Here is a 15588-nt window from a genome sequence, read left to right as displayed (position 1 = left end):
ATTGCCTGCCACCTAGGTATACTTGAGTCTGCCTTTTCAAAATTTTCCTCCTAAGGAAGGACTGTATAGAGGGAAAAGAGGGGTGGGAGGGGTGGGGGGAAGGGAAAAAAATAACAGAATGAATCAAACAACATTACCCTATGTAAATTTATGATTACACAAATGGTATGCCTTGACTCCATGTACAAATAGAGAAACAACATGTATCCCATTTGTTTACAATAATAAAAAAAAAATTTGCTTGAAAAAAAAATTTTCCTCCTAGGTCTTTGGCTCCACCAGTGTTTTACAACCTTCTACCTGGAATTCAAAGTTCCAAAAAAGGTACTTTTGTCCACAAATGAGTGCCAAATTGTTGTTTATGTGGGGAATACCAACAAGGGAACTCTTTATCTTCCACCTTGCTATTGTCATTCCCCTGTCATTCATTATTATATCTCATTACAGTTACTTTCTTATTGGAAGAGTTCTATTGTTCCCTGGAAAAGCTCTGAAATTCTAGTGTATTAGTATAAAAGGGGTGATATCTGAAAGACATGGGCAACTTTCTGCCTATAAATGGCCATAGCTATAGTATAGTATCATTCATCAATTAGATGAGCAGGAATAATAAACACATGTAGTAAGAGAAAGTAGAGGGAGCAATGGTTAACTTCCATATTACAGAAGATGGCAGAAGGAGAGAATAGTCTCTAGTATGATCTTGTATTTTCTTATTATGGAATAGGCAACTCTACTTCCACTGCTATATTGGAAAGGATAAGACTGAGTTAATTTTGTGCTTGGCTCTTCAATGTTACCTTCTGGTACTGGGGAACGTGGAGGAAGGAAGACAGCATTAAAAAAAAAGTCTGTTGCCAGAGTGATGAAAATGAGACCAGCTTTGTGGGGGTGGTCAAGGAACATTCTTATGTGGTATGCAGAACTTTGTATACATGAAGTTTTTCTGGGTGGAAGGAGGAGTCCATGGCATTTATTAGATTCTCAAATGGATTAAAGATAATCCAAAAAGGCTAATGCACTCAGTCCAATGTGAGCCAGTAGATTTATATTGTTGCCTTGCATAACAAAAAATTTGAGGTTATGGCTCAGGACAGCCATTTAGGCAATCGATTTTTCCATGTTTGCAGGTTGGAAAGTGAGTATTTATTAGGAGGGTTTGAGGTTTCCAGGAACAAAGGAATGATCTATTTTAAAACCCTTTTCCCATGCAAACACCTGCCCTTCTACTCAGTATTAAAGGCTATTCTTAACCATCATCACTGTATTCTTAACATGTCTATCCACCTCCACTAAACATTTCTACTAAGCAGTATCTTTCCCATCAGCTCAGCACAATCATAAATATAGTGTAATAAATAAGCAGTCTCCTCCATGAGGACAGTAATCATGTCTTATATATATATATATATTTATACATGTTCAGTATTCCTTACATGAGTTACATAGTTAATGCTTAATAACTGTCTATGTGCAATGAATTTAATTGACTTGGTTAGCCGGGGGGTTTTAAGGCATGATTCATACTGTTTCTATGAACAATTATACTTCATCTTTAAAAAAATAAAATGTGTGAGATTGTTTTTAAGTTAATTTGCCTAATTGTAAAAATCCAAAGAAAATTACCCTTTGATTCTTTTAAAGAAGGATATAGTAATTTGCAAAGAGCATGGATTCTTCAAAGATTTTTCTCCTCAACCACTACAAAGTATGAGTTAGAATTAACAACTTAGGAAACTATGAAATGAATGGAACTCATCTAATTTCATTGCAGCAATTATAGCTCTTTTTGAGATTGCATAAAAAATGTGGTTACTATAGCAGTAAATTGGTCTCTAAGAAACTCTTTTATTCACTATGGAAAAATAATAATAAATTTCTATAGTTGAACACCCAAATGATAAGGAAAATAATCCACAAAGAAACATAAATGTATCTGAAAACAAAAAATGATCCATGAGAAAATACTGCAATGGAGGGGAAAAAGGCACAAAACAAAACTAAACCACTTAGGCAAGCAAAAGGATGCCAGTTTTTAAAGAGAAAATTTTACAGTGTTATTAAAATGATGAGTGTTTTTCTAAATTTCCTTAGTGGTTAAGAAAATGGGATACTTTATTAAACAGAAGGGGCATTTATCTTGTGTAAGATATAGACATTAAAACACACATTGACCGAGGAGCCCAGTAAAAAGGGAATTATTTTACAAGTGCTAAATATTTAGGTTACTACATATTATTACACATATGATTAAATTTAGCAGAAAGCACAGGAAAGTTTTCTAATGTATAAACATTTTCATTAATGAGAAAAAACACTATTTCAAATTTTTGTTTTAATGAGTTTGAAGGTATTGGTTAGCACTGTGTCATTGTACTTAGATTTATTTGGTTAAAATAAAGTACCTCATTACTTTTATAAAGATAAATATATTGCTTTGAGATTAAAAGGAAGCATGTTTTAGGATTATGTGTTTACCATTTCAATAGTATTCAGAGCCTATGTCTATGTTTATCACTAGAAAAATTCCTTAAAAATTGTAATTAGTTCATGTGTTCAGTGTGGGGGTTTGTCTGTCTTCAGGACAACTTTATTTGAAGTCATTATTCATAGTAGCCTAGATTATGAGTTTTCTGAAGTCTTGAATCTGTTTCACTGATCCCTGTATAACCAGTACCTGACTCCATGTTGTACATAGTAGGTACATAAAAATATGTGATAAAAAAGTGAAATAAATTAAATGTATTCTGAAGCATGGGTTACAGCTCTCACAATTCAATCATTAACATTATTTCATTTTAACACAGGAGTTTTGGGGGGGCACCACATATCTAAACCAACAACAGGTGGACAAATGTGTGGGGATTTTATGGCTTCATGATTGATAAAAAGCATATTTTTCTTATTCTTTACACCTTGGATATCAAGACCAAGCACAAGAAAATAAAAACCCTCAAGATTGGAGAAAGAATAATGAAAGAACCAAACATTATTCTTTGGATCAATATATCTCACACTTCTACAAGTTAAAGACGTTGTGTGGGCTAAGAAGTTATTCTTGTTTCTTTTAGTGTCATTCTGTGGTGTTTGTTTCTGTTGGCATAGGAAATTGTAAGCCTCAGCTGCCCTGAGTTTATCCCAATCTCTCTAGTTCTGGTGGGGTCACTTTCTGACAATTTTGCCCAGTGACCTGATTTTTCATCAAGGAGAAAAAAGGAAAAGAAAGGAGATAGGAACAAGATGGTATTCTTCCTATACTGCTACTGAGGAAAAAAGTCACATGCTTGTGTGATTTTCCTCACCAGGGTCCCCTCACGTACTATTTCTCCTTTTTTGCTACTAATATCTTATGTAATATCACAAGGGTCTCCATATGTCTTTATTATCAGAAGAATACTTCTCAAACAGAACTTTTATGGCGTGGACAAAAATAATGTAGAAAGTATGCATGTTCTCAATTTCAGTCCTTTTAAAACACCATCACCTCTTTATCAAAAATGTGGAAATTTTGCAGTAATCACAACTCCATTATGAGAGAAATTCTCTGCATATATTATTTGTGGTTTTGGTCTAAATTAGGCCTAACCAAAGAAAATACAATATAATTAGATTATTCTATAAGGGTTGGTAATTTTTTTTCTCTAGAGGTTTTGATAGTATTTTACATTTTGCAGGTTATTTGCTCAACTGTGCTATTATAGGGAGAAAGCATATATGTTATTTAGATAATATATAAATTAATGAGTGAAACCATATGAATTCGGAAATTTGAACTTCAAATGATTTTCATGCATCACAAAATATTATTCTCATGTTTTTCTTACTTTTAAAAATGGAAAAGCTATTCTTGAATCACAGGTTTTGAAAAAAGCATATGGAAGACTGAATTTTGACTTTGAGTTGTTACTTGCCATCCCTTCTTTTAAGTGGTTCATTTATTCCATTACATATAAGGTCCTATAGGGAGTGCTTTGTTTTCAGAGATGCCATTTTCTTTCACAATGTGTTAAACCAGAAAGAAAAAATTCTATCTTGAGGAAAAAAAATAAAGCAACTTTCTAAGTGCCCCAGGTAAGACTGCTAGGAAATGATCACACTTTTAGATAGCTTTTTCTCCATCCTGTCCTGCAGCAAGCAATTCAGTCACAGCAAACCAAAACACAGATATATTATTTCTTCTATCACTCTCCTAGCATAGAAATCAATAGAACTGATCACAGAGGTGTGTGCCTAAGGGAAAACAAAATGTGACTTCTGCCATTAGGCCCAAACATGGTACTTCAGGATGCAAGCCAACAAAAGGCTCAGAGCCTGCCTGGATGAGGTATGTCCCTGCTGACACCCACATGCCTCTCAAGATAGAAGTCACCCTAAATAGTAACATTACAACTCCCTCTCAAAGTCTCTCAAATACAGAATCTTTTCCTATTCTTGTATTCCTGGTCCACAGAAAGACTGGAATGATTCCCAAGTCTTATTCCTGATGCAGGGTGAATATAACTTAAGTCTCAGTGCTTGTTCCCAGGCAATAACATCCTTTGGAGATACCATTTGAGTACAGACACAACCTTTCGATCCAACTGAAAATGTTCCATTATATCAGGTCCTGACTAGAATTACTATCTTAATCCCTTTGGGTTGCTTATAAAAAGTACCTTAGACTGTGTAATTTATAAATAATACAAACTTATTTCTCATAGTTCCAAAGTTGGAAAGTCCAAGATCAAATCACCTGCACATTCAGAATGGGTGAATGCCCTATGCCTCATAGATAGCACTTTCTTGCTGTGTTCTCACCTGGCAGAAGGGGTAAGGCATCTCCCTTCCACCTCTTTCATGAGGGTGGTAATCCCATACCTGAGGTCTCCACTCTCTTGACTTAATCACTTCCTCAAAGAACCCAACAGGTAATAGGTATTAGATTGAAAACTATGAATTGGGTAGGGGAAATACTAACATTCAGACCATGGTAGGTACCAACCATTCCAGAGTGAAGGAGTTTTTCTAGGATGTGGGCTTTTCCATTGCTGAAAAATGGGATGGTTGGTCATCCTAAAAATGAGTCCTCTCACTTTATATTTTCCGGTCTTACTCATCTCTCAGTTCTTCCAAGTATGCTTGATAATTCATGACTACTTGGTGAAGTAGAAGCTATACCAGGTTCGTGCAAGGAAATTTCTCCAGAAGACCCTAAAAATACTTCACTTAATGTCTTTCCCAAAGTACAGAGGTACTTTTTGCTATGAGTGAGCATATATATTAGATCATAAATATTCAGTTTCAAGTGTTCTGATAGCTTTAGCTTCCACTCCAATCTTGCTTTAAAAGTTCAGTTTATAAAAGACAAATGCCACACCTTCTTATACCTCAACACTCCCGTAGCATAAGTAGATCTGTTCATATGATAGAAAGATCTCCATTTGGATAACTTCTAAAGACTTCTCTTGCTCTAAATTCACTGAGAAAGTATAAATCCAGTGAACTTTTAAGGAAGTTCTTTGCTAATATTTTAAAAAATTACACAAACCTATTTTCTGGTGCCCAATTAAGAATATCACATAACTAACTACTAAATCCACAATAAAACTGAACCAACGAACCAAGCACATTTCTTTACCTGTCCCAGATTTGACCTAATTATCCTAATTATCCTTTTGCCTCAGTTGATGATCTCAAAATTCAGTAATGAATCACTCAGTCAAGTATGAAAAATCAGTGAACTGTATGTGTATGTTTGTGTAACCATGGAATTATGTATATAAAATTACTCATCACTTAAGGCTGAATTTAGGCATTGCATTTTGATCTTCCTGATTAGGAAAAAATTAATGTGTTAGTAATTCTAAAGGAAAAAATGCAAACTTTGGATGCAGAAATGGAAATACAAGTAATACATTTTTGAGCAGAAACACATGGATCCTCAGTGTTAAGAGAGTGGACAAATAAGCATTCTGTGCTAATGGAGCATGTGTTTTCATATTACTATCATCAGCATTTTCATTAATATGCATGTGTAAGTTGGTGCTTCTGACCTAAATTAGCCCTTAGGCATCTCTTGCATTTCTAGATAAGGCCTCAGAGATGTGCAGCAGCTTTCATGACAAGATGAAGTAAATGATTCACCTACCTGACCAGGTCGATGACCCTCTCCCTGGGTGCAGCACTGACCGGCTCATCATTAATCATTACAATCTGATCTCCTGGGATCAATTTGCCTTCTGAGGGGCCACCTGAAAACACACAAGAGTGAAGTGCAGTTGAGAATACCATTGGCAAACCATCCAAAATTCCCTCTCACCATCATGATTCACTGTGAGGAGGTGGTCCAATCAGCAAAGACAAAACCCAGTTACACCTGGGGGCCTTTGGATAAGTCTGAGATCCCAAGCTACACCCTAATCAATTAAACCAGAAACTTTTGGGATGAGACATATGCATCTACGTTTTCTAAAACTTCATGGACCAGATTGAGAGTCAGGCTACCATCACTTCCCACACTTTAATGTGCTTATGAATGACCTGTTCATCCTGTTAACACACAGAGGTGCATGGTGAGATAATGCATGTTCAGGGACTGCTGACGCTGCTAGTCAAAAGGCCTGTGAATATCAAGGCTTCTAAAAGAAGGTATCTTCCCCCAAAGCAGTCAAACAGCTGTGTCACCTGCAGCCAAAGCTGCAACAACCTGGGCACAACTTGATTTGAACAACATTGCATTTATTTGCTCATTATGAGTAGGGAGACAGACTTTGTGGGAAATCACAAGGCATCTCAATCAGAGGGTGTTAGTCAGGACTTACTAGAAGATTTGATCTTGTGTTAGGTGCTGTTGGGGCAGGTTCAAGGAAGTGGGGTGTTTTCCTTGGATTGGCTGCTAATGGAAAACGGGAGTGATTCTGTCATGAACATCTTAATAATTGTCTACTAGGTAAGATGAAGGAAGCAGAAGTAGGTTGTGATTGATTAACAGCAGTCATTCATATCATCTGGCAGAGGGGTGTTGCCACCTGCAGCAACAATCCCGTGGGAATTTATCGGAGGTGGACTGGAAATGAACTACTTCTATTATCTTTATCTGGCCTACTTCCTTGCTTACTTGCTTGTTCGCTAGTTTATAGAGGAAGAGAGGCTTTGCTTAGAGGAAGAGACTTTGCTTAGAGGAAGAGAGGCTTTGAGAGGAAGAGAGGCTTTGCTTAGAGGAAGAGAGACTTTGCTTAGAGGAAGAGAGACTCTGCTTAATTTTAGAGGTGCTACTCTTTCAGAGAGGCTACGCTTATCAAAGGTCTACTGCTTCTTAAAGGTGAGTCACTTCTTTGAGGTGCGGGGTGCGGCGTGCAGCATGCGGCCTGCGTCCTGCAACCTGTGACCTAGAGGTGTGGCTTCAGTCCTCTATCCTGTGTTCTGCAATGTGTGATCTGCGACCTAGAGTTGTCTGCTTAGTCCTGTGTTCTGGGATCTGCGATCTGCGACCTAGAGGAGCATGCTAGAGGTGCGTTCTTAGTCATGTGCCCTGCCATCTCCTCCCAGGTGAAGAGAATGTCTTATATATACTAAGGCAGCCAATCAGCTTAGGATTAAGTAGCATGGTTGGAGCATGCACCATGGTACCAATCAAGAAAGAATGAGAAACATCTGCTGACCACTAGCGCAGAGGAGGCATTAACTAATCAGGCAAAAGTAGATCATGCTGTGTTAACACTAATTATACGCCACCTCTTGACCCAATGCCAGCCGCCATCCTAGGGTTACTTAAACATGTCTCTGCAGAGGGGCATACATGGTCATGCTTGTGGTTTAGACTGTGCTTGGATTTTTGTGTCTCTGCTCACATGTCGGTACAAGGAGTCTCGTTTTTGTCTTGGTCCATCAGAGCCAGAGTTGCCTTGTCCTGGTATTGAGATTTGGTGACACTGTTCATGTTCAACAGAATAGCCAGGCCCAGTTATGAAGGTCTGACAGCTTCTGAAAGTCAAAGGCTGTTTTTCTCTTTCATTTGGGTTTCCAATGAGGGAGTAGGAAATTAATGTTGGTTGAGCAGTTATCGTGTAGCTGGCAATGAGCTAAAACTGTTTTGCCTGATAAGCTTACTAAATATTGTAATTTCTTCCATATAGAGACAATTGAGTTTCACATATGTGAAAAAAAAATGGCATGAAGATAGGACTGGATCTCATCTTGGGTCTATAGACTCTTGTAAGTTCAGAATGGCCAATGTCACTCTTGAACTTGTCCTCACAATTCAAAACCTGGTAACTGCCAGGTCTCTTGACAGGTAAAATGAAAGTCACATCTGTGTGAAGCACACATCTGTATTTAAATAAAAACCCAAAAACAAGTGTTTGGATTATTCTCACTTGTCTAGATAGGTGCAATTACCTCCAAATACTGAGATAGCACTATGTGGCACTATCATTTGAACTCTATTTAGAAAAGTCTGGCACTGGGGTGACAGGGAAGCTGAAATGCTATCTTTCAAATAATATCACAATTACTTTGTTCAGTAATTGAAATGAACACCTCATGCCCAGAACAAAGAACTGAAAACCATTCAGTTTTTCTCTACCAACCCAGGCACTTGGCATATGGGTCACTCAAACTGTACTATAAATTTGTCTTCTTTCTAGGAAGTAAGAAAGTAGGGAAACCTTAACATGTACCCATATCAGTGATAGAAAATATTCATTTCACAGATCTGGGAACTTGAGAAAACTTATTGTAGCTATTGGATTGCATGCAAACAGTCATTCTAATTCAGTCAAAGCAATGGTTAGAAGTCAAATGCAGACCAAATACAGAAATGTTTTCAAAATAGCTGTTTGAAGGATAGATATTAACTATTCTGCTGAGAATAAAAAACCCTCTCAGATCAACAGGACATAATCTTACATTTGACCCATACATATTGATCCAATGGAAATATTATTATTTAATCAGGCAACTTAGATAAGTAATTCTGGTGAAAATAACACACAATACTTTCAATATATGAAACAGTGGAATCCTTCAGAGAATTGTCTCATCCACTTTACTCTGAAGACTGAGCTGTCAGGTATAGAAATTCTGGTCACAGCACTGAAAACACTTGGGACTTTAGTATAGAGTCATTTTTGTGATAGGCAGAGTTTACTTGACCAACATTTTCACTGATACAAATAACTGGAAGTAGTATTCTTTGACCTCAGTTTTCACTTTTTTCTACTCTTTCCAAAACTGTTTAATAGTTGGTGTTAGTGTCTTTGAAGGTAAGGAGAGTTGAGGGAAAAGTAGAGAAGAGGCTGAAAGAATAGTGAGATAAGACAAAAAAGTGAAAAACAAAACTTTAATGTCTAGGCAGCTCCTGGGAGGACTCAAACCTCAAAGAACCTCATCACTAATAATGTTAAACTATCCCAATAGTATGAAACTGCATGCCAAGTATAGCTCTCTTAGAAAAAAGTATGTGTGCACATACATGCATACACACACACACATTACATATATAATGGATAATATATGTGTGGTTTTGCATTCACAGAATTATGTCTATTATACATATTCTCTATGTCTATGTGAATAGTGGTTATCTCTTTGTAGCAGGAGTTGACATTTTTTCTCTCTCCTACATACTATTTACATTGTTTGTTTTTTACTTATTTTATTATAATAAAAAAGGAACAAATCTACTTTGAGAATAAGTTCTCAATTTTTTGAGCTGAACAATCACACACAGAGAACTAAAATATGATCTACATTTAATTGAATAAAAAGCTCAGCAGACACAATAAAAAGCTGTGTGGTGAGACAGCAGTAGGATTGTAAGCAACACTTAATAGCACAAATCTGAAGTAGTATTTGTGGTGCATGCCTGGGGCATATTATGTCAAACTAATAAAAAGTTAAAATTTAATCAACTTCTAAAATCTATACCAGCTCACTAGTTGACTTGAGTTTCCCATAATTGACAGACTCAACTGGTCAAATATTTGAGAGTTGTTTAATAATAATAATAATAATAAACAGTTATGAAATGATAAATATGTCTCTACCCCTCTTCTAACTTTTTGTATCTTCTCCATGGCCCTGTAAGTTACATACTACTATGATCCTCATAGTACAATGACACAGAGAAGATACATTAACCTGAAAAGCAGGGACTTACAATGGAAGATAAAAAGTCTAATAAGGGGTAGAGGCCAGACACAAACTTGAGCAATTTAATGCCAGAATCTGTACACATAAGTATACTTTACTATTGAATTCTGTTACTGATTTGCAAAATTCTGGAGAACAACAGAGAATTTTCTTTTGTCTAAAAATAAAATCCAATTTGAGAACATTACAATAAGTACATAAATATATAATAAATAAAATATAAAAGCATGATATTTCTAGAAAGGCAGTCAGTTCACTTCAGGCAATTACATCATAGTCTATTGTATTCATCTGGGTTGGTAGTGGAACATATGTATACTCTAATATGAATGATTGTGATAAATATAATAATTATCATATTATAGAATTTAAGAAATTTGGCACATATTTTATTTACAGCATCTGCTGTAAATAAAATCACTCCAAAACTCAGTAGGGTGTCCAATAATCACTTCTTCTCATTCCTGTGGGACTTTAGGATACCAAAAGACAGGTCGATTTAGGCCAGGGTCAGCTGGGAAGTTCTGCTTCATACTGAAGATCGGGCTATAATTAGTTCCAGGTTGCAGTCTTGTTGGGTGCCAGTCTTGATGTTCATTTTGGGGATCAGGCTAAATGGATAGATGCTACTTGAGGAAGACTCTTCTAATGGCCATAGCAGACACTCAAGAAACAAGTTAAACTGTGTGAGCTTATCTCAAGCCTTTGTTTATGTCACCTTTCTAATATGTCATTGGCCAAAGTCAGTCACTTGGTCCAGCCCAACAGCAATGGGATAGGGGAATACATTCTGCCTCCAATGAGATGGAAAGGATTACATTTTTGTAAAGTAATTGAACTACCCCAAAGACTAAGTTGTACTATAACTCAAACACCACTTTCTGCCTTTTTTTCATTAAGGAATTCATCAGTACAATTGCCTACTTTTTATTGTTTGCATTTACATGTGAAGAAGTGGGTCATTTCCATGATTACAGATAATGGATCAGTATTTTTCCTGAGCCAAATGCTTTGATGGATCTGACAGTTTAAAAACTAGTTTAGGGAGAAATTTTTGATCTTTAGTACTCTGCATGTATTGGCAAAACACATCTAGCCTTCACAGCGTGGACTCAGGAAAGTGAAAAACAGTCATCCTGGAAAGGTGTGGCATATAGTTCTAGGAGAACAAGGAGTGGGGTTGTATCCTTACCTGGTGTTACTGAGCGAACGACCACTGGTTTTTCACTCCCTGCCACGAAACCAAAACCCAGCACAGGGTCTCTCCTCATCTCCACCTTCCGGGGAGCTGGAGGGATGATTTGGCAGCTTTCTAACCGAGGGTCATCAAATGGAATTGCCTGTGTCATGTGACTGTGGAAAAAAGAACAAATAAGAGAAAGGATGCATCAATGTATGTATTTGGCATCAGACTCGTGCATCACATGCTTTCTAGTTTCAAAACCTATTCTCTGTCTGATAGAGAGTGGGAAAGATCTAGACAGAACCATAGTTGTGTTTCTTTCATGAACCCCTTGTTGTTCCTTGAAAACTCTTAACTAATTTCTGCCTTAGGCCTTCATAAGGACTGTTTCCCCCAACCTGGAATGCTTGTCCTGCAGATGGCTCACCCTCACTTCTTTCAATCCTTTGCTCACATACATAGCACCCTCTTAAAGAGGACTTGCTTGCTGGCATTATAAATTTAAATGGCCACCCTGCTCCCCCAATTCCCTTTACCCTTTTCTACTTTTTCCCCACAGCACTAGTCATATGCTAATATGCTGTTTATCTTTATTATTTTGCTTTCCACACTAGAATGGATATCCCATGAGGGCAATGAACAGAGTTTTATTCACTGGATTCTCTCAGGTACCTATAAGGTCTGGTACATAGTAGATTCTCAATAAATATTGAATTAATAAGTACAGAGAAACATATTTGTGGAAAATTATCAAGTTATAACAGATCTAAGAAACTTCCCCAAAGGACTATGGACATTTAGTATGGCTCTGGTCTCAGTGAAATTGAAGTAATATGGATTATTGTGGTGATGACAGATCATACTGGTGCCAAATACTTTCCACCCTCCAAAGGAGCTGCGAATTTAGCTTTTGGAGTTTACTATCTGGAAAGATATTTTAGTGATTTAAATGAGTCTTTTCATTAAAATCTCAACTTCAGAAGTCTTATCAATAATCTACAGTTGAAATTTATACAGTATTCAGAAATTTTCAAAATGCTTTTGACTCACAAAACAACCTTGAGAACAAGGGCACAGAGCAGGCATTTTTGTCTATCATTTTCCAATAAGGAAACTGAGATCAAAAATCAGTTTATTGTTGTTCAGGGTCCATGGTCAGTATGGCAAAGAGTCAGGTCAAAGACGAACTGCCATGACTTCTAATGAAGTCTTCATCATGCACATTGTCCAAGGCAGACATCCTTGGGGGAAGAGTTATTAATTTGAACACTAGAAATCTGCTTAGAGTAATGTAAGCTGAGATTATTTCAATGACATGGGCTTAATTCAATTTTTTTCTCTCTAATCTTCTTCAATAAGTAAAAGAAGATCATTTTAAAATACCATGGATGATGCTATTCTATATGCCATCTGGACAACATATTGTTGAAATGTAATAAAGAAAGACAGGGAAGGAGGAATCCTGTTGTCCTTCTGTGTAATTAATAAGAGTTAAGTAAGATCAATGAAAGCCCTCTAGGATCTGTCCTTTGGGTATATATCACTGTCTAGAAAAATAAAATTTTAAAGTCCCTTTTATACAGAGAGAAAGCATCATTTCAATTTAGCTGCTTGTGTCTAGAATGCTAGGTAAAAAAGGACTTGCTTGTTGTGTGCCACGTGCTATCACTCATTTGTTACCTTAATTCATCCTTAAAAACTCTCTTATGATGGAACTATTCAACCCTATCCACCCCTTCTTTGCAAACACCAAGAGAAGAAAATAACTTGACGGAGGTCACCCTCTTCTCAGGTGAAAGTAAGGTTTGATTCACACTAGGTGTTTAGATTTTAAGTGCCTGCATAAGGACAGCTACATAATTTGCAGGGACAGTGCAAAATGAAAAGGTGGAGCTCCCTATTTTCATTTCTTGATTAAGAATTTTACAAGCAACAATAGGTGTTGGAGAGGATGTTGGGGAAAAGGTACACTCTTACATTGCTGGTAGGGCTGCAAATTAGTGCAGCCACTGTAGAAAGCAGTGTGGAGATTCCTCAGAAAACTTGGAAAGGACCCACCATTTGACCGAGCTATCCCACTCCTCGGCCTATACCCAAAGGACTTAAAATCAGCATACTACAGAGACACAGCCACATCAATATTCATAGCTGCTCAATTCACAATAGCCAGACTGTGGAACCAAACTAGATGTCCTTCGATTGATGAATGGATAAAGAAACTGTGGTATATATGTACAATGGAATATTGCTCAGCTATAAAGAATAATAAAATTATGGCATTTGCAGGCAAATGGATGAAATTGGAAAATATCCTGCTAAGTGAGATAAGCTGATCTCAAAAATCCAAAAGGCAAATGATCTCACTGATAAGCGGATGATGACACATAATGGGGGGTGGGAGGGGGGCAAGAATGGAGGAAGGCGGGACTGTATAGAGGGAAAAGAGGGGCGGGAGGGGTGGGGGGGATGGAAAAAATAACAGAATGAATCAAACATCATTACCCTATGTAAATGTACGACTACGCAAATGGTGTGCTGTTACTCCATGTACAAACAGAAACAACATGTATCCCATTTGTTTACAATAAAAATAAATTTAAAAAAAGAATTTTAAGAGGTCTGACATGGTGGCTCAAGCCTGTAATCTCAGAGATTGCAGAGGTTGAAGCAGGAGGACTGCAAGTTTAAGGCCATCCTCAGCATGTTAGGGAGACTCTTGACAAATTAGCAAGACCCTGTCTCAAAATAAAAAAATAAATAAATAAAAGGGTTAGGGATATAGATCAGTACCCCTGGGAACAACTCCTAGTAGTCCCCCCACCCCAAATACAAAAACAAATAAACAGAAAAATAATCATTAAACCTAGCCCAAGGTCCTGTGTGACTACATTGGTCACACACCCATGAATCTGTCCCTGATAGTGTACTATCCTCAATGTTCTACCATGATTCTAGAAAAGCCTTGGCTCAGAGTGGAGGTATTATAGTCAAAGAGGAGAGATTGAACATGTCTCCTAAGTGGAGCACATGAAGGGAAGGTGAAGGGATGTGGAAGAAGATCTCATGAAGAGGCCTGATGGTCAGGGGAAAGAATTGAATCCCTGAGGAAGGAAGCAAAACCAATATAGAATGAGTTCCAGTGGCCAGTGCAGGAGCTGCAGATAGGGGGTCCCTGCAGGGAGGAACTGAAACCCAGGGAAGAGCAGGGAAGTCAAGACTGGGGACCAGGACATAAGAAGGACCTGAGATTCTCCACATTGGACCCTACTGGACAGAAACTTAACCTCATGACATTGAACCATCACAGGCCTGAAACAGTTATGGCTGTCTGTGCCTAAAGGAGAGTGGGGCCACCTAAGGATGATGGACATGTCAGATTCTCTTGCCTCCCTGTAAGAAAGCACCATGTCAGAGCATGTCATTCTAGTGCCACATCTGGAAACAATCCTCTCCTTTTATCCCTAGATGGAACAAAGGATGGAAGGGAAATAAAGGGAAGGAAGGAGGGAGGGAAGAAAGAAAGAAGGGGAGTCCACATTTTTGGAGCCTGGCCCTGAGTTCTGGGTTTTCACCACAGCCACAGTAGATGTATACAAGAAACTGGTAAAGGTCTTTGGAGCTAAGGGACTTGTTAAAGGCCATGTGTGCCGTGGAACCAAAGCAGGCTTAACTCTCAGTTCCAAGCACAGAAAGGGACTGGAAGAGGCTCTCTTCCTGCTGCTGCCAGTTTTATGACAAACTTACAACAGAAATTACCTAACTTTGCTGCATATTGGAATCACCTAGGGAGCACTAAAACATCCTAATGCCTGCAGTGTGCCCAGATCAATCACATCAGAATATATGATCAGGGTGGGGGGAAAGATCAATGTTTCACAGATCTCCAGGTGATTTCAAAGTACAGCAAGGTCTGAGGACTACTCACCTTCCCAGCAAAGTGTGGGAAGTATATCTTCTAGACAATAGGAAAAGAGGACACAAATAATTTCCCCTGATTACCTCCTGGAGCCAATGTAAATTAAAGTATTAAAAACATCTGTAGCTTGATTATTACCCTCTTTCTACTACCCGATAAGTAGTATCTAATATTTCAATGCAACATTGATTAAATAACCATGACATTAGTATAATGTATAATATAACATGACATTATTAACCATTAATTTCATGCTAAGCATTGTTTGTTCTAAATGCTTGCCATATGCTAGTTTGCTTAATCCTCTAAATGCACTCCATAATACACCCCTTTATTCATTTAGTCAATTTATTAAATG

At 37.5% G+C, this 15588-nt stretch overlaps 1 protein-coding gene across 5 annotated transcripts in view; it reads right to left on the bottom strand.

Annotated features, from left to right (window-relative positions):
- Positions 1–15588, bottom strand: part of Frmpd4 (FERM and PDZ domain containing 4) — a 975050-nt gene that overhangs the window by 105454 nt on the left and 854008 nt on the right. For all 5 annotated transcript variants that reach the window (XM_047537129.1, XM_047537128.1, XM_047537130.1 and 2 more), the window contains 2 exons: positions 11324–11484; positions 6128–6230 (listed from right to left, as the gene is read on the bottom strand). In XM_047537129.1, coding sequence (XP_047393085.1) covers positions 6128–6230; positions 11324–11484 — 264 coding nt within the window. The remainder of the gene's footprint in view (positions 1–6127; positions 6231–11323; positions 11485–15588) is intronic.

The sequence above is a fragment of the Sciurus carolinensis genome, chromosome X (genome assembly GCF_902686445.1).
Source record: "Sciurus carolinensis chromosome X, mSciCar1.2, whole genome shotgun sequence".
In the NCBI taxonomy this organism is placed as follows: Eukaryota; Metazoa; Chordata; class Mammalia; order Rodentia; family Sciuridae; genus Sciurus; species Sciurus carolinensis.
Note: the sequence above shows the minus strand (reverse complement) of the source record. Positions and strands in the feature narration are given on the sequence as shown.